The following is a 24,103-nucleotide window of genomic DNA, read 5'->3' as shown; positions in this document are numbered from 1 at the left end:
CTTCCTCTGCAGGACCCCACGCTCCCACGCGCAAGAAGCCTGAAGAGGCGCCACCCCGAACTCACCGCCTGGTGGCGGGAGTGCGCCTCAAGCCGGGTTGCTGAACACGAATACTCACCAGAGAAGAAGCTTAGCTGGTGGCGGCTGTAGGACCGGAGAGCTCTGTCGACGGTTGCTATTGTCGTTGGAGGTTTGAGTGAACCGCGAATCTTCCGGTTGACATGTGGAGGAACGAAAGTGACCGATTTGAGTACCTACAAAATCTGGTGACAGAGTTCCAGGACACCGACAGTGACGGTGAGAGCCGGAGGTGGAGAGTCGCACCTCTTCTCTGGTGAGGTCCCCCAACCTCAGGAGGTCTCGAGGAGGATCCTCGGTCCTCCAGGATCTTTGGTCTTATTTAAAAGCCTCTGAATTCAGGATGAAACGCCAGAATCTGACGTTTGAATAAATGGCGTTCATAATCACAGGTTGTTTTCCCGCCCTCTTATTGATGTTTTGCTCTCAGTTGGCCTCAGATTTCCTGACCAATGAGGTTTACAAAGTTTTGCAAGTTTTCAGGCCGTTTTGTTGTTGCTTGTGTTCATGAATCGGTGTTTTTGAGGGAGGAAAGATGAGATAAATCAAGAATGATTTCACATTCACTGTGGTTATCCAAGGCATTTGCAGGTGGGACGTCCAGCGCTACAGAATCAAACCTGGTAACTAGTGGGGTAACTCGTCGGTTTAACGCCTCCTTCTCTTCATGCCTGTTCCAGAGGCGAAGGAGCAGGTTCTGGCTAATCTCGCTAATTTTGCATACGACCCGAAGAACACGGGTTATCTGCGGGAGCTGCAGGTGGCCGACCTCTTCTTGGACATGCTCACTGAGGACAGCGACAACTTGGTGGAGTTCGGGATGGGTGAGCATCACACCGCCAACGTGCGGCACGACCATCAAGTCTTTAGGGAATGTCATCACGTCTCGTTGCTCCTCAGGGGGGCTCTGCAACCTCAGCATGGACCCCGGATGCCGTGACATCATCCTGCAGAGCAACGGGGTTGCCTTGGTTACTCATTGTCTGTCGAGCCAGAGGGAGGAGACCGTCCTGTCAGCCATCACCACGCTGATGAACCTCAACACGCCATCCTCCCGCTGTGACATCACCGATCCGGCCATCCTCCAGTGCATGCTGCGCTTCTCCCTGTCAGAGAGCCCCCGCCTCCGTAACCTGGCCGCCGTGTTCCTGCAGGACTGTTGCAGTGAGGACGAGGTGGCCGGGGCCCAGCAGCAGATGCAGGGCCGGCAGCAGACGGCGGTCGGGATCCCGCTGCCCAAAGACTGAGGAGTCCGAACGTCTGTGTGTTCCAGCATTTTCCCTGGAAAGGCTGGTGTGAATGGTCCAGTACCACCATCGTGAAATTCATTAGTGGTTCCTGGAAGTTGTTCCCACGAATTTACTGGGAACTCTTAACACTGTCAGTCACCAGCCTCGAGTAACGAACAGCTACGCAACATCACCGCTGCTCATGGGAAATGGAGTCTTCATTCCAGTAAACGCTGCCGCTTTCGGCCACAGAGGGAGCCAGAGTCACCAGCCACTGATCATCAAAGCTGCTGTTGGCTTGACGTTTTCAGACGGGACAGAAGACTTTTGATGAAGATTCAAAGTTCTGAATCTTCTGTTCAAAGTTCAGGACTTTTGAAGCACAAAGATGAGAATCTGTCAAACTACAATAAAGTTTTAATCAAACCAACTAAACTACCGTCATTTCCCTGACTACCATTTAATTTACTCTCAGATTTCTTCCATTACAACTTTTAGCTCAGTGGAAATCAGAGCTCGCTGCAGGCGTGGAGTTGGTCTTCATCTCCGACTCGTCCTCACTGCAGGTGTTTGACGTGTTGTTCTCCTTCTCGCCACACGAGGGCGACATCACAACTAGACTCCAGCTAGCAGCAGCTCAGACTGAGGTGATAACACACAGTCGATGAGGACCACATCTCTCCTGCTATAGAAACACCCACAAACTGTCCCCCCCCACCCCCCCGAATGTTCATTCCTGCAAGGGTCACGTGATCTCCTAAGACCCGGGGTGGATGCTGAACGCTGCTCGGTTCTTTACGTCTGCCAGGAGACTACCACGTCCCGAGACATTAAATCCAAACGCTAAATATTTGAAATAAACTGTGAGGTTCCCTCTGAAGAGCCGGGGCTGCTGTTTGTTTTCTCCAGACTATTCCTGGGCCCAGAACTTCAGGTCCAGACAGACGACGACATCCGATCCTTCAGCCCAGCATCAGGTGGACTGCACATGTACGCAGGTTCCCCTCCAGAGGAAATTCTTCCCAGCTTTGGGTGTTTTTGATATTCGTTGATTCAAATGCCTCAAAGTTCTCGCTCTACTGGGCTGGCCGATCAATGTCTGACTCGTGATATTCCAGAGGCTTAAGAGGCGTCCACCTGCCACCAAGATCAATAAAAATACCTCCGTTCTTCCCGGAAAGAGAGGAACACCCGCGCCTGGTTTTAATAATGTGGTACAAAGTTTATTTCAGGTTGGTGTAAAAAGATTTTTATAGCTTTCTGCAGGATAACAACAAAGGAGAACTGTGATTCAGCAATGACAGCTAAGCACGGACGATCAGCAGCGCGGAGCTCAGCAGGACCGCCAACAGAGTCTGTGGTGGGGAGGACAAAGACATCCATCAGGACAAACCAGCTGGGCGGAGCTCTGCGCTCTCCTGCTTCCTTCGATTCATTTGGTCAATAAAAGCAATCTGACTTCTACGAGGTTTTTAAGAAAACTGCTTCCTGCTGGAACCTTAAAAATGGCGGCAAGTGGCGATGGGCGGCATGTTTGTGGAGGTAAATGTATCTCAGATCTAGACCTAGCCGCCTCACAGTCGTATTCCTCCGCCACCCTGTCCAGTTCTGTCCACATTTGTCCAGAGGTGGCGTCGCTGTGGCTGCTGAGACGCGTCGGCTGGGCTGATTTGGGCTGTCAGACGTTTGTTGGTTCATTTGTGAGTGTAAACTTGGCGTGTTCATTTCAGCCGCAGACGGGACCTGAACATTTGTAACGAAGCTATCTGTTAGCGCCCTGATGAACATTTCAACAAGTTACAGACTCAAAACCTGGATTCTCCCTGACGTTTGTGTGGACGGCCCTGTTGCTGCGTCCTGGACTTAGCCCCGCCCACAACAATTCTGACTGGCTTGAAGAAACAACACGAGCGCAGTGGACGTCTGGGCCAAACTTGATCAGTTCCCTCTCAGAGTTGCTGCCCGGTCCCAGAGTTCATGAGGGCTGCAGGCGGAGCTTCGTGTCAGGCGCTGAAGAGCGAGTTGGAATCTGCTACTTGAGGGAGAGCGGCTCTGAGAGTCGGCCGGGACTTTGGTTGACGGGAGGGCGTTTTCGCTTCAGTGAGTCGCTGTGGACCGACTGAATAAACCAGTGACTCGGTGATTTGAGGGTAGGAACTGGATGAGTAAAATAGATGGTTAGATCATGTGACCCTGAGGCTTCATCCCTCACGTCTACAGGTGCGCTGTTATAATCTCTGGAGATGATTTACGATGGTGTGATGGCCGGTTATATAATCCCACGTGGCGGCGTGCAGCTCACGGTCTGTTCTTCAGCTGCTTCTCAGCCTCCGTGCGGAGAACGTTCTTCTTGATCTGAGAGGAGAACAAAGACAAGAATGTCAGGTGTGGTTCAGAGGTGCACTCATGTTCATAATCCTGAATGACTGCTGACGTTGCCACGACTACGGTGAATTACTCCCACCTGCCTCCCACAAACCATCAGACCGCAGTAATCTCACTGGCGGTCACTTACCTTTCCGGTGACCGTGAGCGGGAAGCTGGTCAAAAAGAAAACGTAGCGAGGAATCTTGAAGTGAGCGATCTGAAGGAGAGAGACGGGCGGCGGCAGGTCAGCCAGAGCTCAGGAACAGTCAATCATGAAAGGGGGCGGAGTCTCACCTGTCCTTTGCAGTATTCTTTAATCTCCTCTGCTGTGCACTCCTGGCCATCCACCAGCTTGATGCAGGCGCACACCTCCTCTCCCATACGAGGGTCGGCCACGCCCACCACCTGAGACGGACAGAGACAGCAGGACACTGAAGGGTCAGGGAGGTCAGGGAGGTCAGACCTGAGCCCTGCTTCCTCTCCTGGGTCAAATCCAAAATAAAGACTGATCCTGTCTCATAAGGTTTTAAAAGTTTTTGTACATCAACATTTTGTTTTTGTGCCCTACTGACTTCACTAACTCAGTACTTCATTCACTCAGTACTTCACTAACTCAGTACTTCATTCACTCAGTACTTCATTAACTCAGGAACCAGAGTTGATGTCCACCATTCGTACGATTCTGTTCAAATCCATGGTTCTGAAGCCCCGGGCTGCCGTCTGAGGGTCAAAGTGGGTGAACTCATTATTAACTATAATAATCATTTATTCATGACTAAACAGAAGTCAGGATGAAATCCTTGCTTCCTGGTTTCCTCATGTTTCACAACTATTTAAGCGCCGGTGTGTCATTGCCTTCAGCGGCGGTTTCATGTCCGTCTCTACGGCGTCATTCTCTCTCTGACCTGCGCCTCCTTGACTTTGGGGTGAGTGTGCAGGAACTGCTCGATCTCTGCCGGGTAAATGTTCTCTCCTCCTCGGATGATCATGTCTTTAATGCGACCCTCGATGCGGCAGTAGCTGTAGGCGTCCATGCTGCCGAGGTCTCTGCAGGAGAGGGACAGGAGGGAGACTCAGCGTCGCCTCTGAAAGCCTCAAAAGATTCGTTCATGTTTGAGTTCCTGATTATTTTGGCTCCGTTAATGACAGGAGTGCACGGTTGTGTACTTTCAGGGGTGACTTATGGAGGTCAGCCTCAGCCTTCACCCTCTCACAAGGCCCTCACCCTTCACCCTCTCACAAGGCCTTCAGCCTTCACCCTCTCACAAGGCCCTCACCCTTCACCCTCTCACAAGGCCCTCACCCTTCACCCTCTCACAAGGCCCTCAGCCTTCACCCTCTCACAAGGCCCTCACCCTTCACCCTCTCACAAGGCCCTCACCCTTCACCCTCTCACAAGGCCCTCAGCCTTCACCCTCTCACAAGGCCCTCACCCTTCACCCTCTCACAAGGCCCTCACCCTTCACCCTCTCACAAGGCCCTCACCCTTCACCCTCTCACAAGGCCCTCACCCTTCACCCTCTCACAAGGCCCTCACCCTTCACCCTCTCACAAGGCCCTCACCCTTCACCCTTTCACAAGGCCCTCACCCTTCACCCTCTCACAAGGCCCTCACCCTTCACCCTCTCACAAGGCCCTCACCCTTCACCCTCTCACAAGGCCCTCACCCTTCACCCTCTCACAAGGCCCTCACCCTTCACCCTCTCACAAGGCCCTCACCCTTCACCCTCTCACAAGGCCCTCACCCTTCACCCTTTCACAAGGCCCTCACCCTTCACCCTCTCACAAGGCCCTCACCCTTCACCCTCTCACAAGGCCCTCACCCTTCACCCTCTCACAAGGCCCTCACCCTTCACCCTCTCACAAGGCCCTCACCCTTCACCCATGACAGTTTTATGATAGGTATAAAGATGAAGTTCATCTGTAGAGCAAAAAACACTGAAGGCAACAGAAAGAGGAAGCATCAAGACAAAAGAGAGGAAAACACCTCTGAGCTGAGAGTCAGTGTGTGTGTGTGTGTGTGTGTGTGTGTGTGTGTGTGTGTGTGTGTGTGTGTGTGTGTGTGTGTGTGTGTGTGTGAGGAAATCATCACTTCCTGGTAGTTTTGCTGACATCGGTAACCCTGGTGAGATGAGAACAAAGACGCTGGACTCACCCCGTCTTGTACCAGCCGTCAGGCGTGATGCACTCGTCTGTCTTGGCTCTGTCGTTCCAGTACTCCAGCATCACGCAGTAGCCTCGGATCAGGATCTCACCGCTGCTCCCCAGAGGCACCAGCTCGCCGGTGGCTGGATTCACTATTTTAGCCTGGCGAGAATTCAGCCGCGTGGTCACAATTGTTTCCGACTCAATCAGCACATCACGTCACACGTTAACAAATCTCTTTTTGATTGGCGTGCCTCCTCACACGTGTTCAACCAAAGGAGTCTGTACTTTCCTTCCTTCAACTACAAACACAAAGAGAGCGATCAGCTGTGGAGGAGGAGGCTGCCTCACGGTGGCTTGGCGGAGCTGTCAATCAACGAAGATCAATCAATCAATGATCGACGCGCTGCTCTCGTGTTGATACGCCCCCCCCACCCCATATAGATAACTGTCAGCAGTAACGTGATCAGAGTTGTTACCACGGTAACCTGGTGACGAAACTTAAAACGCTGATATGCTACAGTGGATCGTGGACTAACAAACCTGTCAATCACTGATGTGTCAATCATTTTCCTCTGAAAATACGAGTGACACGTTCGGTTCCCCCAGCTGCATTTAAAACGTCTGCAGCGGAGCCGCGTTCTGTGTTCTGCTGCTCCAGCGACGAGTGAACCTCTCCAGAGAACGCAAGAACAGAGACGATCCGGGAATCTGGCGAGGGAACTCAAGCGTTTATGACTCGATGATTATTGTTTTCAGGGCTGACTCGTGAATCTTGGAGCGTGTAACTTGAAACTAAACCCTAAACTGCAGAGCGAAAATAAAAAAAAACAACAACATTATAATTTAATGTCTGTTTAGTACCAGAGGGTATTTATACAGACATTTCCTGATATTAATACTGCAGTAATGATGGCAGGTTATTGGACGTGCACTAATCTGATCATGTATTTATACATGCTGGTACCTCAACATGATCCATGATGAAGCCGACGGTCTGAGACTTCCTGTCCATGTTGTCTGCCGGATCGGCACAGAAGGTCACAGGGCTGTTCTCTGTGGTTCCGTATCCAATCTGTCAATCAAAAATGACCAGCGAGTCCAGACCATCAGAGGCTGCAGTGATTTGATCTTTCATGAGAAGAGTGACGTGACACCTTGAGATCATTTCAGACGCGTAGAAATCAAGCTAATTAGGTGCTTTACCGTTTTGTTTGGCTTTACTTGGCGCTCTGAAGTTTTCAGATGCAAAAATATGTTTGTTTTTTTATCTTTTATCTACAAAAAGTCTCCACCAAATGATTTGTGAGAAAATTCCAAATAAGTGAAGTTGTTGTTATGCTGAGGTCACCAGTGGGACATTCTCTTCCTCGGCCGTGGTGGGGGTTCCGTGTCACAACGTTCTGGTTCTCACAGAAATTTTCGCCCCCCCAAAAAAAGGGAACGAGAATAACAGACTTCCAGCAGCTTCCAAGACGATTCATCAAGGAGCAGGAATCCATCCGGACAGAAGCTGATGGCCGTGACCACCAACAGTGGCAGCGTCCTCATGACGTTCCTGAGATCGTGGTCATGGGGGCTGAGCTTGACATTTGACCTTTGACCATCTAAATGTTTTCGGTTCACCCTTCAGTCTCAGACGACTTCGGAGCCAAAGTTGAAGAAACTCTTCAAAATCAGCGTCAAACAAGCGGTGACAACAAAGGAAACCTTTCAAGAAGCGACGTTAACTTGCTGCTCCAGGATTTCAATCAGAGGCAGAAAGTTCAAGTCTGACGGACAAACACAACCTGCAGGGAATTCTGGCTACCTGGAAAATCAGGGAGGAGATAATATTCCCAATAAAATGTCAGATCTGTTAGGTAAACTCTAGATTCCTGACTTGGTCCATCAATCTTATAAATGTGCCAACGTGAAGCCAAACCAGCTGCAGCCCCGAGCCGTCGGCAGGCACCGCTCCCTTCATTTTTCTAATTAGTTTTATATTCACAGGAACAGATTCCAGTCGTTAGGGTTGACGGGCAGGACACACGTAGCTCAACAGGCTCGTTAGCGAGTCCGTCTCCAAAAACCGTAACAGCTCGCCTGCAAACCATGGTTACATAAGAGCGCGCCGCCGCTCAGGAATGGAAGTGGCATCTCAAACATTCACCAGTTGGATGATCGAAGTTTGGTGTGCGATTGTTCTGAGGTGAAGCAGCACCTGGGCTGCTGCCAGCCATCTGGAGGCAGTTAGAGGTTTTCCTGCCACCGCAGACTGAAAACAATGGAGGCGTCTGGAGCCACATTCTTCTCCGTTCACCTGCTCAGACACGAGAAGAAACAGACGTGAGAAAGTTAAAAGCCATTAACGCTGAACCAGTGAGCTTCCTGCTCGTTCAGGGTTAAATTCTCACAGACACTTGACTTCCCCCCGCAAACGTCTCACTCCAGCTCTCTGGCAAACCCCTCACGTTTTTTTCCTCAAGTCGATGTTATAAATAGCGCTGTGTGTTCTGTTGACTGGCCATCCTCCTCTCAACCTGAACGCCCACCTTTGCTCACTCTCACCTTTTCACTCCGTCTGGTTCAACACACACAAACACGCCGCCGCTCTCTCTCTCTACCTCTGAGGCTTTGACTGGACTTCTCTACTGGTAGCGACTGGACAAACTGGTGTGTTGTAGTTGGTCATCATGCGCTGTGTGAGCTGGCTGCTGCTGGGGACCTGCCTCCTGGTGCTGGGCCCCGCCGTGCAGGGAGCCCCGAGCCAGTGCCCCAGCCCGTGTCACTGCCACGGGGACCTTCAGCACGTCATCTGTGACAACGTCGGGCTGAGGAAGATCCCGCGGGTGTCAGAGGCCACGCGGCTGCTGAACCTGCAGAGGAACAACCTGGGCAGCATCCCCACCGGGGCCTTCAGCGACAGTAAGGGTCTCATTTCTCTGCACATGCAGCACTGCCAGCTCCGAGAGATCGGGTCTCAGGCCTTCAAGGGCCTGAAGAAGCTCATCTACCTCTACCTGTCCCACAACGACATCAACAGCATCAAGCCGGGCGCCTTCGATGACCTGACCGAGCTCACTTACCTCTACCTAGACGGGAACCAGATCAGCGACCTGGCCAAGGGCCTCTTCTCACCCATGATCAACCTCTTTATTCTGCAGCTCAATGACAACAAGCTCCGCGAGCTGCGGTCCGGCACCTTCACCGGCGCTAAAGACTTGCGCTGGTTGCACATGAGCGGGAACGAGTTAACAACCTTGCAGCCGGGTTCTCTGGATGATGTGGAGAACCTGGCTATACTCCACCTGGACAGGAACAAGATGTCCTCCTATCCCAGGGAGGCGATGAGCAAACTACGCGTGGTGGAGGAACTCATGCTGGGGAGGAACCCCATGAGGACCATCCCTGACAACGCCTTCCAGAGCTTTGGCCGCTACATGGAGAAACTGCACCTGGACAACATGGGTCTGGAGAAGGTCAGTAGACTGAAGCTACTGTTGCACCGCCACCATTGTTAGCACAGCGTCAAGCACTAGAATAGACAGATGAGACGGCCTGTCACTCTCAGCTACCTGTTAGATGGAGGGGAAAGGTGGTGTCATGAAGGGGCGTGGCCTACAGCTCACACGTTCACTGTGGGAAGTAGATCGACATTCGATTCAGTCAGAAACACCCGATAAACCGTCAGAATCCAGAGACCAACAAGTTTAGTTGTTGACTGTCGATCTGTGTGAGCCTTTAGCGTCAGAATGTGAGGGAGATGTTAGAAACGCCTCCGAAGCTCCCAGCGTCGAACAAAAACAGGAACTCATAATCCTGGCGAAGGGTTAATTAGCGACATTCAGTGTTCAGGAAGTGCGCAGCTCTGCAAATATGGCTCTCATAAACTGGAGGAGAAATTCAGATTGAAACTGTTCTGCCTTCCGTGATCAGTAACTTAGGTTTTATTAGAGTATCCAAGTGGAGCAGCTCTATTTTGACATTTTCAGGATATTCTATTATTGTAATACTTATATCACATAAAATACATTGTGATGAATTTTGAGTTCCTTGATAATACCAGCCTGTATTATACTGCATAAGTTAGTGTACCAAGTAAAGAGGAGAGAGTAGCCTGACTGATTTACTCAGTCAGAGCTACAAAAGTACTTTATTAAGTTCAAAGTGTACATCCATAAACTAGATCGATGGGAAGTATTCTCGCAGTATTCCTCTACTCTGAGTCCACACGAGCCTCACAGTAAGTATTTGAGGGAAGAAGTAAAAGGAGAACTCGCTCTGAGATCAGACTTGGATTCTTTGACATTTCAACTTCAACTTTAATAAATTTAAATTGAGCCGTTTTACAGGTTTTGTTGTATCTGTTTATGTTGACAATACACACTTATTCTTCTTCAATGCTGGTCCCAGAAATACTGACGTAGTACACCAGCAAGTTTACTGTTCGTGTACTGGCTTTTACTACACAGGGTACTCTTGGGAAATATTCCTGACCTTGGCTAGTTTCTGCGTACTTCTACTTTGTGAGGGAACTCCTGAACATCAGCTCAGGATCAGAGGAACTTCTCGGATGACGCTCAGGTATCAGGGAGAACTCTCACAGCGACGTGATGAATGTACATACAGTAAAACTAGTTTTTAGACATTCCTCATCGCACATTTGCTTCATATTTGAGGTTATTCCAATATTTGAGCGAACCCGTGCCACGGTGCTGAGGCATCCCTGAGGGTCCGGGTGTAAAATAACAACCGTCTCACGCTGCGACTGTGGGAGCGCCAGGTGGAAGCAGCAGGAGACGGCGGCGCTGCACACAAGGCCACAACGATGAAGTCTTTTCCAGCCCGATGCAGATATTTTTAGAGTGTTTTTGTTTGCTGGACTTGTGCCGAGCGTGTCTAATTATTACATAAGTGTTATTTTCAGTGAGGTGTGTTTTCTGCGTTTGCTAGGAGGGTCTTGTAAACAGGTCAGGAGGGGTGAGGAGACAGGTAAACAGAGGCAGGGTGTTCCACAGGCCATGAAGAGGAGTATTTTTAGCTTGCCATCACCCCAGTTGAATGGACAATTGGGCTCTTTGCGAACCTTCCTGGCAGAGAAGCGGCGCAAAGAGGGAGACGACAGAAAGAGCAAAAACACCCCGGCCATGTTGGAAGTCATCCATCTTCCATTGCTTCAAAATACCAGACCCTCAGCTCCTCGTCGCTCTGCAGTGGAAATTTCCAAAGTCTACTTTTAAACAGCTTCATCCCTTTCATGCTCACATAAAACGCCCCCTCAAATGTTCGGCTCCTCTCATCCGCCCTCTTTTTCACTCCAGGAGGAGACGGCGTTTGACACGACGTAGCTCGGTTCACCTCGCACCTCTCTGAAGCTTTTAGCACCCTGGCAGACACTCATGAAGCAGCAGGGAAAAACGGAGGGCCGTGAATCTCCCTGTTGACTCAAGTGCTGCTGCCGAAGGAAGGATGAGAGGAAGCTTTCATGCCAGAGCGACACTGGCGAGATTCCCTCCGCCGCGCGTCTGTCTGGGATCCACGCATTTAACAACAGTGCATGTCTGCTGCACAGCTAATAATTTGACTGTATGTTTTCTGTATTATTTTTGAGTCTCTGAACTTGGTGGCATAAACCACCTCAAGTTTCAAAAGAAACAACTTTGAGTTAAAGTCTCTTGTTGTCCATCGTTCCCAGAACCAGACAAGAAGAGAGAGAGCCTTCTTGAGGGAGCTGAGACCTGCGCTAGTTAGCTTAGCACAATGGGTTGGTAGGGGGCGGGCTCAGCCTGGTGTATCCCGCCAATCAAAAATGGGTGTGTCCAGTATCAAGGATGTAGTTTGGAGTTAAATTGCCAAAGCAGACAATCAAACAAATTTTCTGGATGATGTTCATGTGTGACATCATGATGACATCATCACTCAGTCAGCTGATAATATTCTGGGACTCACTTGTTTTTGATCACTGTGCCAGTTCAGCTGACAGGATCAACGTCAGGAAGGAAAAATGTATCAGAGTCAAAGATGCCAGGACGCTGACATCGTTATCGAAGGTGTGAGTTCCTCCAAAATGAGAACACCAAAAGGGAAACAAATGAACAAAAGATGAACGTTTTCACTCTTTGAAGAGTAAAGACAAGCACCAGCAAATAAATGACCAATAATAAACCTAAACTCCTCCAAATACGACCCAGCAAAGCTTTGAGCCAGAAAAACACCAACTTTTCCATTTCTCCAGTTCTCTGACGGCGCGTTTACTGGTGTCACAGCGGTCAAGTCACTTCACCTGGACAACAACAAACTAAAATCACTTCCGAGAAGTCTGGAGTTCACTACCATCAACAACCTCACCCTCTCCAACAACCCCTGGAGCTGCACCTGCCAGCTAGCTCCGCTACGCAGGTACGTGGTTATGCAGGGGATGAGATGCTTCCTGACTCATTTCGCCCGTTCAAGCACTCACCAGCAGAAGTCTTCACTTCACAAACATGTTTTTCTCCCTCCTGCATTACTTCTGTCACTGGTGGCTGACCTGGATTACCAGACGACCAGGAGACTTTGTAAAGGGGCGTTTCTGGACAGTTTAGCTGCTGTTAGCATCAGTCTCCGTTAGCTTCGAGCTAAATATACGTGGCTGGTTCTTCCTGCATTCTGGAGTCACTAAGAAGTGATGCAGGAGGGAAAAACATCTTGGTGAGCTGAGTACTCCCGTTGGTGAGTACCTGAATCCAAAATACTCTGTTTGGGTGAAGCAGTCATCCATCCCTCTGACGCCTGGGGGGTCAGGGTAGCATCACCAATGCTCCCCGTCATTTGAACCCTTTCTAACCGCAGGTGGATGGACTCGAGCCGCAATCGTCCAGATGCCGTTTGTGCTGCTCCACCTCTGCAGAAAGGAAGGCAAGTCAGAGACAGCACCACCTTCAGTGGCTGCCGAGTCAAAGCCAAAAGAGCCAAGAAGGGCGCACGCCATTGAAAACACAACAGAGCAGGTTGGTTTTTGTTTACTATAGACCATCTTTCCAAATAGGTGAGAGGAAACACTGCCTCAGCCGTGCCGCGATGAGTCTCTGCACAATGGGACTCCACAAGTTCCTCCATTAAGTTTCAGGTGGTTTTGGACCGGCTCAGATTTGGCTTTGTAACGTTTTATTTTTCTCTCTTCCTGACCGCAGAACTCAGTGTCCTTCCTTCGGTCTTTGCGGGAACTTTTCCATGTTGGGCCTGTGGTCCAGTACCGCCCATCCAGGTCATGGGTTCCCGGGCTGGACTGTTTGATTTGGCTGCTAATTTTTGTTTTTTTCTGCAGGAGAAGCCGAGGTGGGCGGAGCCTGTCTGAGTGACAGGGTACACATGCAGAGAATGCTACGCTAACTCATTCTACTTCAAGACTCCTTCTACTTTGCGGCTGCCAAATGACATCACTCGTGTAAACCCAGTCAAACACAGTCATAGATGCATTTGCTTGCTGGTCTGTCTCACACACAAACACATGAAGAGCTTCATGGACACGAGACATGTTATTATCTCATTTTCCATCACATTTATAAAAGCTGAAGTGTAAAACTTTCAGGTAAACATCAAAATAAAGGAAACATCTCAATAAATGACTTATAAAGACTGCTGAGGACAAACGTGTTGCCTTTTTCTGGTCGACTGAGCATCGCTGACCTCAGGATACGAAGGTTCTAACGCTCGTCCAGCAGAACAACATTTATATACAATCACCTTAGAAAAGGTGTTTGAGGAATGAACGGCACTCCCAAAGAATCTGAACCCCCCCTAAAGGACCACACCAACTCTTATCGGCCCCAGAGGCAGACAGCAGGTCTCTCCTCTGTTGAGATGAGACCCACGCTAATTAGCTTAGCTCAATGAATGGCCGTGGGTGGGAACTGTTAGCATACAAATTTCTAATTTGTGTCTTTCTGTTCTTTTTTGCCTTTGTGAAGGTATTTCAACATCCCACACTGTCCATCTGCAGCCAGCTGCTTCAGAGTGTTGACACAGCCTTGAATGTACACAAGTTGAAACTTTTCAAGAACTTGGTTTCTTGAATTTCACATATAATAATTAACATTTTATGTAAGAACTGATTTCGAGTTTGAAGAGAAGGTTTTGTACATCACATCTGAGGGTTACTGGTAAGCTGAGGCTTCATGCGTATTTTATATTTATTCAGTATCTTTATAATGCTCATCTCAAATAAACATTTTACTAAACTAAGCCTTCTTTTTTTCTTCCCTACAGTCCATTTTCTACCAAATGCCTGAACTTTGATATCTGATTAAAGAGTAAGAATCTTTCAGCAAACTCAGGTAAAAGCAGGTTACTGTTCCTGCTCCTGGATGTTGTTCTCAGCATTTATCTCCCTCTAGTGTCCAACATCTGAACTGCACCAAGCTCACAGCTTTAAGGTGAGAACTTTTTGCTCTGTTTTGTTTTTGAAGTATGAATCAACATTTGGAAGATTCACTCACTGTTATTCCCTTGACGCCCAGTGTAGACATGACCTTCCTCACAAGTTCTGGAGGACACGGAGAACCCGCCATAATGCCTTCAGTGCAAAAAAGCAGAGGAGCACTGAGTGTGAGATTAAAAACTACTACAGGAGTAAGATCCATATCATAGAAACAACATTCTTCAACCTGGTGTCATTACGTCCTCCAGCCAGTGGCTCTCACTGAGTCCTGGAGGGGCCGCACGAGACTTGGAGCCACACAACACGTGACTTGTTCCCTCAGTTTGACTGATTTGTTGTCAAAAAACATGACTTTTGCAAAATTCTACAGTAAAACTAAAAACACGGAGGGAAGCTGTTATGAGTTGCAGCCTCAAAATATTTTTTCTCTCTCTTTGCCCATAAAAGCAGGTTCTCTCTCGGGCCCCTCCAGGCCTCCGTAGTCCCAGTTCCTGGATGAACAGACATTTACTCACCAGCTTCGACGGATGATAAATCGAACTTGTCCAAGTCCGGCTGACTGATCATATCGACGTACATGGTCGGGGTTCCGTAGATGAAGGTGCACCTGTGATGAATGAAATCAATCAATCAGGGCAGAACCACACAAACTGAATCTGGAGACATCCCGATTCTTCAGGAGAACGTCTCAAGATACAGACGGCACGACACCGAGTTGAGTGACTGACTGTTCTCACTTCTAGGAGACATCCATCGATGCGATGCTCTCACAAGCGTCTGATTTGTAACTTCCTGATTTAGCAGAATCAGCATCTTTTCAGATAGGAGGCAAACGTGGGGGAATTCTATATTCCTGCCTCTGAGGCGCAGCTGCTGCTTCGATGTGAGCCCATCTGGTTCTGTTGCTTCAATCTCAGAGAAGACTTTTAAAATACAGCATCCAGCACATTTCATTGATGAACACGTGACTGGCGTGTAGAATATGATGACACGGAGACATCAGCAGGAGTAAATGAAGGATTTGATGTCCTCCGAACTGCAGCAGCTCCCATCCACCAGAGCGTCATATCGTCTCATCTTAAAATAATTAGAGCCGGTTTTTGACAATTTTTTGGGGGGGTGCTTAAAACAACAACAGTTTTTTGTGTTTTCTGAGAACCCTTGAGACAATGACTTCGACGATATGTCACTTCAACCAGTGAATTTGGAAAAATCTGCTGTATTCCACCAAGTGCTTGACTGAAGTTCTCTCCGTGTTCTGTCTCTCGTGCCTGGAAGAAAACAACAGTGATATCTGATCCCACTCAGGAAGTTCCTGATATCCCACACCAGTCTGAGCTGGAATGACTCTAGCAGGCCCAGCCTCGCTGCCACTGGCACCAACTTTTAAAAGTTTGGGAAACGCGGGTCTCCAAGACTCGTGTGTCAACTGTGTGCCACTAAAAACATGCAGGGTTTCAGATCTGAGCTGCAGCCTCCCTGCAGCAGCTGAACGTCCTCAGCCAGAGACTGAATTCGTCCACAGTTAATCACTTTACTGAAATAAGCCAAATCACAAAGTGGCCTAGTTTTTAGTTCTGCATTGGGGGGAGGGGAGTTCAAGTCTGGTCCACAATGAGTCAGTACCTTTCACTCTCCATGGCTGCGATATTGGCTCTTCCATCGTACCCTGGCGACGGAAAGACCACGGAGACGCCGTGGACCGCCATGCACAGGCCGCCCCCCACCGAGCCGAAGCAGTGATACAAAGGAACCGGCAGACAGATGCGCACGTGAGGCTGAAGAGAAAAGGGTCAACAATTCCAGCAACTGATACACAGACTGGTACTGAGGGGCTCGGCTGGTTCAGACTCACCCTCCAGGTGTATCCCACGCGTTTACCCACAAAGTAGGCGTTGTTGATGATGTTGTGATGCGTCAACGTGGCGCCCTTCGGAGCCCCAGTGGTGCCCTGGTGACACATTTCAGGCATGAGGGGTGTGTTAGAAACCATGAACAAACACGGTTGGAGACGTCTTCAGAATCTCTGGTGTGATATCGGAGCTTTCTGAGGCAGCAGCACAGCGACTCCATGTTTGTGGAGGACGACTGTGTGACAAAAGAACACTCTGAGCCGAGGGTTGTGTCCTGCCATCATTGTAGTCCACAGACTTCAGAAAAAAACGTTTCTGATCGAGATCCCCACAAAAATCCCACCATAAACATTTTAACGGGGCTTTGACTGAAAATGAGAAAATAATTTGTTTTAAAGGTTCGTTCCCACTTTCATCACTAACCCTATCCCAACGGCGTCAAAATAAATGCAAGTACAACAAAAAACTTCTGACTGGTTGACGATCAGGTTGATTTTGACAAAAGTTGTTTAAAAAAAAAAAAGGAAAAAAGGCCAACATTTGAAAAAGGAATAAAAATAAGTGAATAAAAACAGGGTCCTTAGAACTAAAACTTGTTGTGTAGAAGATGTGTGGTCTGTATGAAGGCTTCTGATGGGCTTGCTTGCTGTTTTCACTTCCAGGACCACACAGTTTTTGTGGTGTAGTTTGTTCTGCAGCTTTGCCATCTTTATCAGCACGACCATGCTAATGCTAATGCTAATGCTAATGCAGTACATGAGTGGAATATTTTCTAGTTCCATGTTTTCCTCAAATTTCCATGTCCCATCTAACAAATGTTGAGATTCTTTCAGGTTTTGAAGCTCAAACATGAACGTAACAGGGCGGTGACACAAATGCGTCCCTGTAGGCACAGGCATTCTTCAGGGTCCCCTCAGGTAATACGTGACTTTACCGAAGTGAACTGGATGTTAATGGGGTCATCAAATGAGAGCTTCCTCTGCAGGTCCTGCAGCTGCTGCATGTGCTGGCTGCTGCCCGCCTGCATCACATCCTCCAGGTGGAACATTCCTGGTTGTCGGCTGTCCAGAACAATCACAGAGCGAAGTTCTGGGAGTCTGTGGGCCAAAACAAACAGGACGTGAGTCACGTGCTGCAACTGATAAGAACCCAAGTCATGTAAAATCAGGCTGAAGCATTTGAAGAGAGAAATAAACTTTTTGTACATTTACAGCAGAAATATTCAACATCAGAGAGTGAACATGCTGTCAGAGGAGGTGTAGCAGGCCTGGGAGGAGGTGCTGTTTAGGCAGCTCCTCCAAGAGGAGGCTTGTGCGGTGCTGCCGTGGTGCCTTGATGTTTAAGAGCACCAAGAGAACCTCCACCTCCTCCCACACCTGTTTCACCTCCCCCCACGCCTGCTACACCTCTGCCAAGAACTGTTCAACCTCCTCCCAGACCGGCTACACCTCCTCCCACACCTGTTTCACCTCCCCCCACGCCTGCTCGAAGTACTACGAGGAGGTAATCAAACCAACTCTTTGACTATCTCTGGCCCGAACCACCATGACCCAAAATGTATTAATGATTTACCACTGATGGTCAGCAAGAAGAGTTTTTGCTTTGTGACTCTAGAATGCGGAAAGAGCCGGACACACACGCTGAGAGGGGCGGTGCTCTCTTTAGTTAGGGTTGATCTCAAATCAAAGTGAGAGTGGATCACTGATCCCTTGGCTGGACAGTACTCCAGACGTGGAGTACTGGACGATGATCCGAGGAGTTTGTAAACTATTTGTGACAGTTGTGCTATTGTTAGCCGTCAGTACCCATTAGCTTCAAGCTAAGTCTACGTGGCTGGCTCGTTCTGCATCCACAAGGCAGCAACGCAGGAGTTTGCTTTGATCTTGCAAAATATGCTGAAACGCAACAACATGAAATGATGGCAGGCAACTATACCTGGCGCTCTTGATGTCTCCTGGCGTGGAGGACTCGACCTCTGGACATATCTGTCTCAGCATGTCACAATATTTCTGGGTCTTAAAGTGGGAGGGGCACACTACAGCTTTACAGTCCACCTGTGGGGGAGAGGCAGAGGATCATCTCTCTGACTCTGATCTACTTTCTCTGCAGTTTACCAACAGATGTAAATGTAATGTAATCATGTCATCTACCTTCCGCAATGCAAACTCCACCTCCTGCAGCTGGTAGGCTGGGTTCAGCGCCACCTGTCAGAGGGGTTAGAGAGTTACTTATGGTGGCAAAGAAACAAGAAATTATACCACATCATATTGTTAGTGTTTGAGGAGGTTTGAACGCCTCATCAAACGTGCAGAGCTGTCAAAAACTTTCTGTTGTAACCCTGCATTTGTCGAGTGAACAGGAGCGAGTCCTGAATCCCGTAAACAAGTTTGATGAGCGTCCCTGGTCTCCAGGTGAGAGACCTGTGATCAGGTGTGTGGTTCCCAGCAGCTGGAGATATCAGCAGGTTCAGTTCTACCTCAGATCCACCAGTAAACACCAGACTAGTGGATGGTGGAGGTTCAGTTCTACATCAGATCCACCAGTAAACACCAGACTGGTGGATGGTGGAGGTTCAGTTCTACATCAGATCCACCAGTAAACACCAGACTGGTGGATGTTGGAGGTTCAGTTCTACATCAGATCCACCAGTAAACACCAGACTGGTGGGTGGTGGAGGTTCAGTTCTACATCAGATCCACCAGTAAACACCAGACTGGTGGATGGTGGAGGTTCACTTCTACCTCAGATCCACCAGTAAACACCAGACTGGTGGATGTTGGAGGTTCAGTTCTACATCAGATCCACCAGTAAACACCAGACTGGTGGATGTTGGAGGTTCAGGTCTACATCAGATCCACCAGTAAACACCAGACTGGTGGATGTTGGAGGTTCAGGTCTACATCAGATCCACCAGTAAACACCAGACCGGTGGATGTTGGAGGTTCAGTTCTACATCAGATCCACCAGTAAACACCAGACCGGTGGATGTTGGAGGTTCAGTTCTACATCAGATCCACCAGTAAACACCAAACCGGTGGATGTTGGAGGTTCAGTTCTACATCAGATCCACCAGTAAACACCAGACTGGTGGCTGTTGGAGGTTCAGTTCTACCTCAGATCCACCAGTAAACACCAGACTTGTGGATGTTGGAGATTAAAGTTCTACGTCAGATCCACCAGTAAACACCAGACCGGTGGATGTTGGAGGTTCAGTTCTACCTCAGATCCACCAGTAAACACCAGACTTGTGGATGTTGGAGATTAAAGTTCTACGTCAGATCCACCAGTAAACACCAGACCGGTGGATGTTGGAGGTTCAGTTCTACATCAGATCCACCAGTAAACACCAGACTGGTGGATGGTGGAGGTTCAGTTCTACATCAGATCCACCAGTAAACACCAGACCGGTGGATGGGGGAGGTTCAGTTCTACCTCAGATCCACCAGTAAACACCAGACCGGTGGATGATGGAGGTTCAGTTCTACATCAGATCCATCAGCAACTTCCTGTTGGACTACCAACACGCCTCATCCCTCAGCTACTGTGTTATATAATAACAATGTAGTATCTGATGAAGACTTCAGATAAAATACTGCTTGCAGTTACAGTTCTTTCTCTCCAACACATTTCACCTTCTTTCCAGCAAAAACAACAATGTACAAAGAACACTTCTTAACTTTACGTACCAAAATAATGCCAGCTTTGGCGGTGGCAAACTGGAACAGGACCCACTCGTAAGTGTTTGGTCCCCACATGCCGAGGCGGTCCCCTCTGCTCAGTCCCAGGGCCATCAGCCCGGCCGCAGCCTGGTCCACCTGCACAGACACATGGATGTTCATTAAAAGAGAGATTCAGATCTGAACTCAGTCTTAAACTGAGGAGGAGGTATTCTTCTTAGATCCACACTTTTTCATCTTAGATGGGTAAAATAATAATAATAATAATAATAATAATAATAATAATAATAATAATAATAATCACTGACACAAAGGAAGGCAGCTAGTACCTAAAACTAGTAAAAGAACATAAAACTTAACATAATTACTGTTGACCTGACAGGAGTTCAGACATACTGACCCTAACGCGACTAATTCAGGTAAGTGTGAGTGTGACTGATGACAGCTTGTTGTTGTCAACAGCGATCGTCTGTGCAGTAACTCCACAAACCAAGACACCATAAGACAAGATGGACGGTTTTATCCCTCGTTACAGCCTCAAGAGAGGCGCACAAGTGGCACAAAAATAGAAAAAAGATTAAAAAATAGACAAAACAGATATAAAAGTGGACAACAAAATATGTGTGTGTGTGTGTGTGTGTGTACACACACGTTGTGGTTTAGTATCTAAATAAAAGCTACATTTTTATTCAAAACTCAGATTTTTTTCCACACCAATATTTTATGATCCATATTTTCTGTACTTGAATAGGACAAACAAAGCTATGCGATGAGAGCTGACCGCGGCGTGTTCGGTATCTTGAGTTTAACTGAGCAGCTCTAGCCATGTTGAATATGTCGTCGGATGTCAGCACATCACTTCCTGTGGCTGTAAGCGCCGGGCTAATGAGGAGGCGATATGATATCTCCGTCATGTTTACTCATTCATTTGTAATCTAGTCACAACACATTAACTCAACCCTTGGCGCTAACGGCGTGTGTTTGTGTGTGCGTGCGTGTGTGTGTGTTATGTAATAAGTCAGAGGTCAGTTAGTTCCAGCTATTTGGGGAGGCCCTCTGCCTTTTCATCAGCTGGAATGTGTTCAGTGTCCAGTTACATGTTGTCAAGAGGCCCCGCTTCTCTGGATGCACAGGATGACCTGACACTGACTCGCTGAGATCAACTCGTTCATCTCCACGTAACTAGAAGAGCTGTTGTTCTTGTTTTTCTGCTGCCTGTGTATTGTTTAACTCCCACCTGTAGGCGTCTTGTGCCTGTGGTTTCTTTATTATCTGAGGGCAAAAGGCCAGTTTTCCACAGCAGAATTAAGTGGGTGAAAGTTCAAGGGCTGAATGGGAGGAAGCAGCGACGTGGCCTCGCTGACGAGTCACAACGACTGCAACGTTTCGGTCAATCTTTTAAAAGCTTGTCCTAATATTCAAACCCGGACTGGACCCTGCCAGCATTAAGGAACAGACAGATGCTGCACTGTGGTTGCTCCACTAGGTGGCGCTATGTGATATTGTTGGAGATCAGGTGAGGACAACATCGTCTTCAACGCTTGTGATGTTTGTGCCATCAGTATTACTTCCTACAACCACCAGGTGGCGCTATGAGTTACACTCAGCTTGTAGAAGCCCTAAGGACTCTCATAACAAATCTGACCATGTGACTCAGGTTACTACAGCTTCCTGTTCTATGCTCAGATATCCAACATGGTCGCCTCCTCGCCACAGTAACCACTCAGACTTCCCAGTGACCCCTCACCAAGTTCTGAGGGAGGTTCTGACCACGTCTGCGATGGTCTGGTCGACCCATTAGGATGAGGACATCAACATGTAAAGTAGTGGTTTCCTGTCAAGACCAGGGGGCGCTATGACTCATCTCACCCAAAATTGTATGTGTTGTTTAGTACAGGTACAGTTTGACCCACTCAGATGGTTCCGTTATCTGTTCTGGCCCATGCCATCATTCAGGGCCAGCCTACTTCTTGGAGGAGTTCACTTCATCAACACTTGGTACGGAGACGGGACAAAGAAGTGACCAAAATGTCCTGGTGGTAGTGTTTGAACCATGTGGGAAGTCCCACTTCCTGCCTAAAAGCAGGCGTCGTGATCATGAAACACTGATCCTCGACTTCAGGTTTGCCTTGCGGGCCTTTATCAGTTTGGCTTGGAGACTCACATCCTGTTGAAACTGTGCGAAGGTCTTGCGGATGCCATCTTGTATGAACACCAAAGCTTCTCGGTCAGGAACGCGCTCAGTGGTCTTCAGCAGCGCCTCTCCGATGGTGGTGTGGAGCAGTGTTGAGGAAGAGGTGCCGTGGGCGTAGCTGGTGGTGAGGGTTGGGACGATGGGCGGAGTGTCCACATGAATGCCCCTGAAACACAAAGTTCAACATGTAGGACGGAAACGTCCTCAGCTCTTTCTTTCACCAAACTTGACACAATTAGGACCAAGTGTGCATATGCAGGAGTACCATAAGAAGAACTACAGTAGTGACATACTCACATTCCTACAACCGCATGTAGGAATGTCCCAGTATTGCAATACCACTCTTAATTGTGGAGTTCCTCAAGGCTCTGACCCAAATCCCCTTTTGTTTCATGGTTTTTGCTTAAAAATACACTGTGATTTTTCTATGCAGATGACGTGTCGCTGTGTTTTTCTTTCAAATCAGCACCCGCCATCTGTTACATAACAATCAAGAGACAGAAGCTTGAATGGAAATTAAAAAAACTGCTCATCCAGAAATTGTTTGACAGTTGAGTAGGAAAATGAACTTCTATGTATGTGTGTATTTATAATATATATATATATATATATATATATATATATATATATATATATATATATATATATATATATACACACACACATATATATACACACATATATATACATATATACACACACATATAAATATATATTCATATATGTGAATATTCATCCTGGTATTCATCCTGTTTTGTCGGGTTCTACAGTGTTTTTTAGGTGAAATCTGCAGGTCAACTTTTATTCTGAAATGTTGTGTTCTGCCATTGTAAGTGAATAAGTATTTCTAAACTACTTCCATTTCTATTGAGGATTTCTAAAGCTCATTATTTTGATCTTTACAGCTGAAAAACTGGCTGCGTCAATAATCCAATCACTCCTGAGTGCAGAAGTGTAGTCAACAATTTGCATACAACCCTGTAAGACAAACACGTGATGTTACAGTTCCTTTCTTTTCCTCTCAGCCACAATAACTGATTCAAAAAGCCTAATCCGAACTGTTTGCAGAGACAAAGCAGCCGATGAGAAAAAAAACCCCACTTCTGCATTCTTGATGCCGAGAATTGACGGGTTCGAGCCCGGCTGCAGCAGTTTCACGAACTTTACCCTCGACTGAGCTTCTTCTGTCTTTGGCTCGTGCAGCTCAACTCACCGACTCGCTGCAGGTAATCCGAGTTGACCAGTGCCCAGTTTCCATACGGCCTTCACTCCTTTGGAGCACACTGAGTTGTTGCGGAGAAAATGGAAGCAGGAGGCAGCTTTGGTGATCATCGTGTCCCGCAGCAGTCGGCGAGCTCTCAGTCCAGCTGTTCCGTGGAGTAGAAACCTTGCGGGTGGCCGCAGGAGCGAATAAAGGGCGGCTGGATTAACTGCTCAACTCGAGTCAGCCTGCCAGCTGCTGCCTCGGACCTTGATCCGGGGTTGGTTCTGCAGATAGGCCCCTGTGCGTCCACTGAGTGGCGCCCTCCCTGCCCCATCCATCCATCCATCCATCATCGTCATCTTCCGCTTATTCCTTACTAGTAAGGGTCGCGGGGGGGGGGGGGGGGGGGGGGGGGGCTGGAGCCTATCCCAGCATCTACAGGCGAGAGGCAGGGTTCACCCTGGACAGGTCACCAGTCCATCGCAGGGCCAACAGACAGAGACGAACAACCATTCACACTCACATTCACACCTACGGTCAATTTAGAGAATCAATCAGCCTCGTCCCCTCTTGATGTCTTTGGACTGTGGAGGAAGCCGGAGTACCAGAGAGAACCCAGCAGGAACAGGGAGAACATGGAGACTCACACAGAAAGATCCCGCGCCCGAGCCGGGACTCGAACCCGGAACCTTCTTGCTGTGAGGCCACAGTGCTGACCACTGCACCACCGTGCAGCCCCCTCCCTGCCCCCACCTATTGAATTCTATATAAAATTCTTAGCGATTCTTTAATGAGTAAATGACCAGTTTGATTTCCTGGTGTGAGTGAGACACTTTGTTAGCAGAGGAACACACCTCAAGCAGTGACTCAGGGCTTGAGGTGTGTTCCTCTGCGGGGCAGCAGAAGCTGCAGGTTGAATAAAGCGATGCCACTTTTGCTTCAGCTTCCAGGCTGA

At 48.4% G+C, this 24,103-nt stretch overlaps 3 protein-coding genes across 4 annotated transcripts; 2 read left to right on the top strand and 1 right to left on the bottom strand.

The window, feature by feature from the left end:
* Positions 1-50: 50 nt before the first annotated feature.
* armc7 (armadillo repeat containing 7) lies at positions 51-1,756 on the top strand. Of its 2 annotated transcripts, none has more exons than XM_086194611.1 (3): positions 51-669; positions 759-902; positions 979-1,756. In XM_086194611.1, the coding sequence occupies exons 1-3, from the start codon at positions 630-632 to the stop codon at positions 1,323-1,325; spliced, it is 531 nt and encodes a 176-aa protein (XP_086050737.1). In that variant the 5' UTR covers positions 51-629; the 3' UTR covers positions 1,326-1,756. The 2 variants fall into 2 exon arrangements, with proteins under 2 accessions (XP_086050737.1, XP_086050736.1); XM_086194610.1 differs by having other exon boundaries at positions 60-297; positions 979-1,754.
* Positions 1,757-2,509: 753 nt separating this feature from the next.
* Positions 2,510-23,472, bottom strand: acsf2 (acyl-CoA synthetase family member 2). Its single transcript, XM_086195055.1, has 17 exons — positions 23,158-23,472; positions 21,915-22,110; positions 19,760-19,888; positions 18,224-18,277; positions 18,009-18,127; positions 17,008-17,170; positions 16,076-16,171; positions 15,847-15,998; positions 14,736-14,827; positions 14,279-14,355; positions 6,787-6,894; positions 5,830-5,981; positions 4,580-4,721; positions 3,969-4,079; positions 3,823-3,891; positions 3,560-3,662; positions 2,510-3,464 (listed from the first exon to the last, which is right to left on the bottom strand). The coding sequence occupies exons 1-16, from the start codon at positions 23,274-23,276 to the stop codon at positions 3,606-3,608; spliced, it is 1,836 nt and encodes a 611-aa protein (XP_086051181.1). The 5' UTR covers positions 23,277-23,472; the 3' UTR covers positions 2,510-3,464; positions 3,560-3,605.
* chad (chondroadherin) lies at positions 8,337-14,019 on the top strand. Its single transcript, XM_086195056.1, has 4 exons — positions 8,337-9,280; positions 12,037-12,200; positions 12,633-12,790; positions 13,108-14,019. The coding sequence occupies exons 1-3, from the start codon at positions 8,495-8,497 to the stop codon at positions 12,772-12,774; spliced, it is 1,092 nt and encodes a 363-aa protein (XP_086051182.1). The 5' UTR covers positions 8,337-8,494; the 3' UTR covers positions 12,775-12,790; positions 13,108-14,019.
* Positions 23,473-24,103: the final 631 nt, after the last annotated feature.

This window comes from Aulostomus chinensis, chromosome 23, assembly GCF_037954235.1.
Source record: "Aulostomus chinensis isolate RoL2024-O1b breed Wild chromosome 23, RoL_Achi_v1.0, whole genome shotgun sequence".
NCBI classification, from domain to species: domain Eukaryota; kingdom Metazoa; phylum Chordata; class Actinopteri; order Syngnathiformes; family Aulostomidae; genus Aulostomus; species Aulostomus chinensis.
This window is presented reverse-complemented; position numbering and strand designations above follow the sequence as displayed.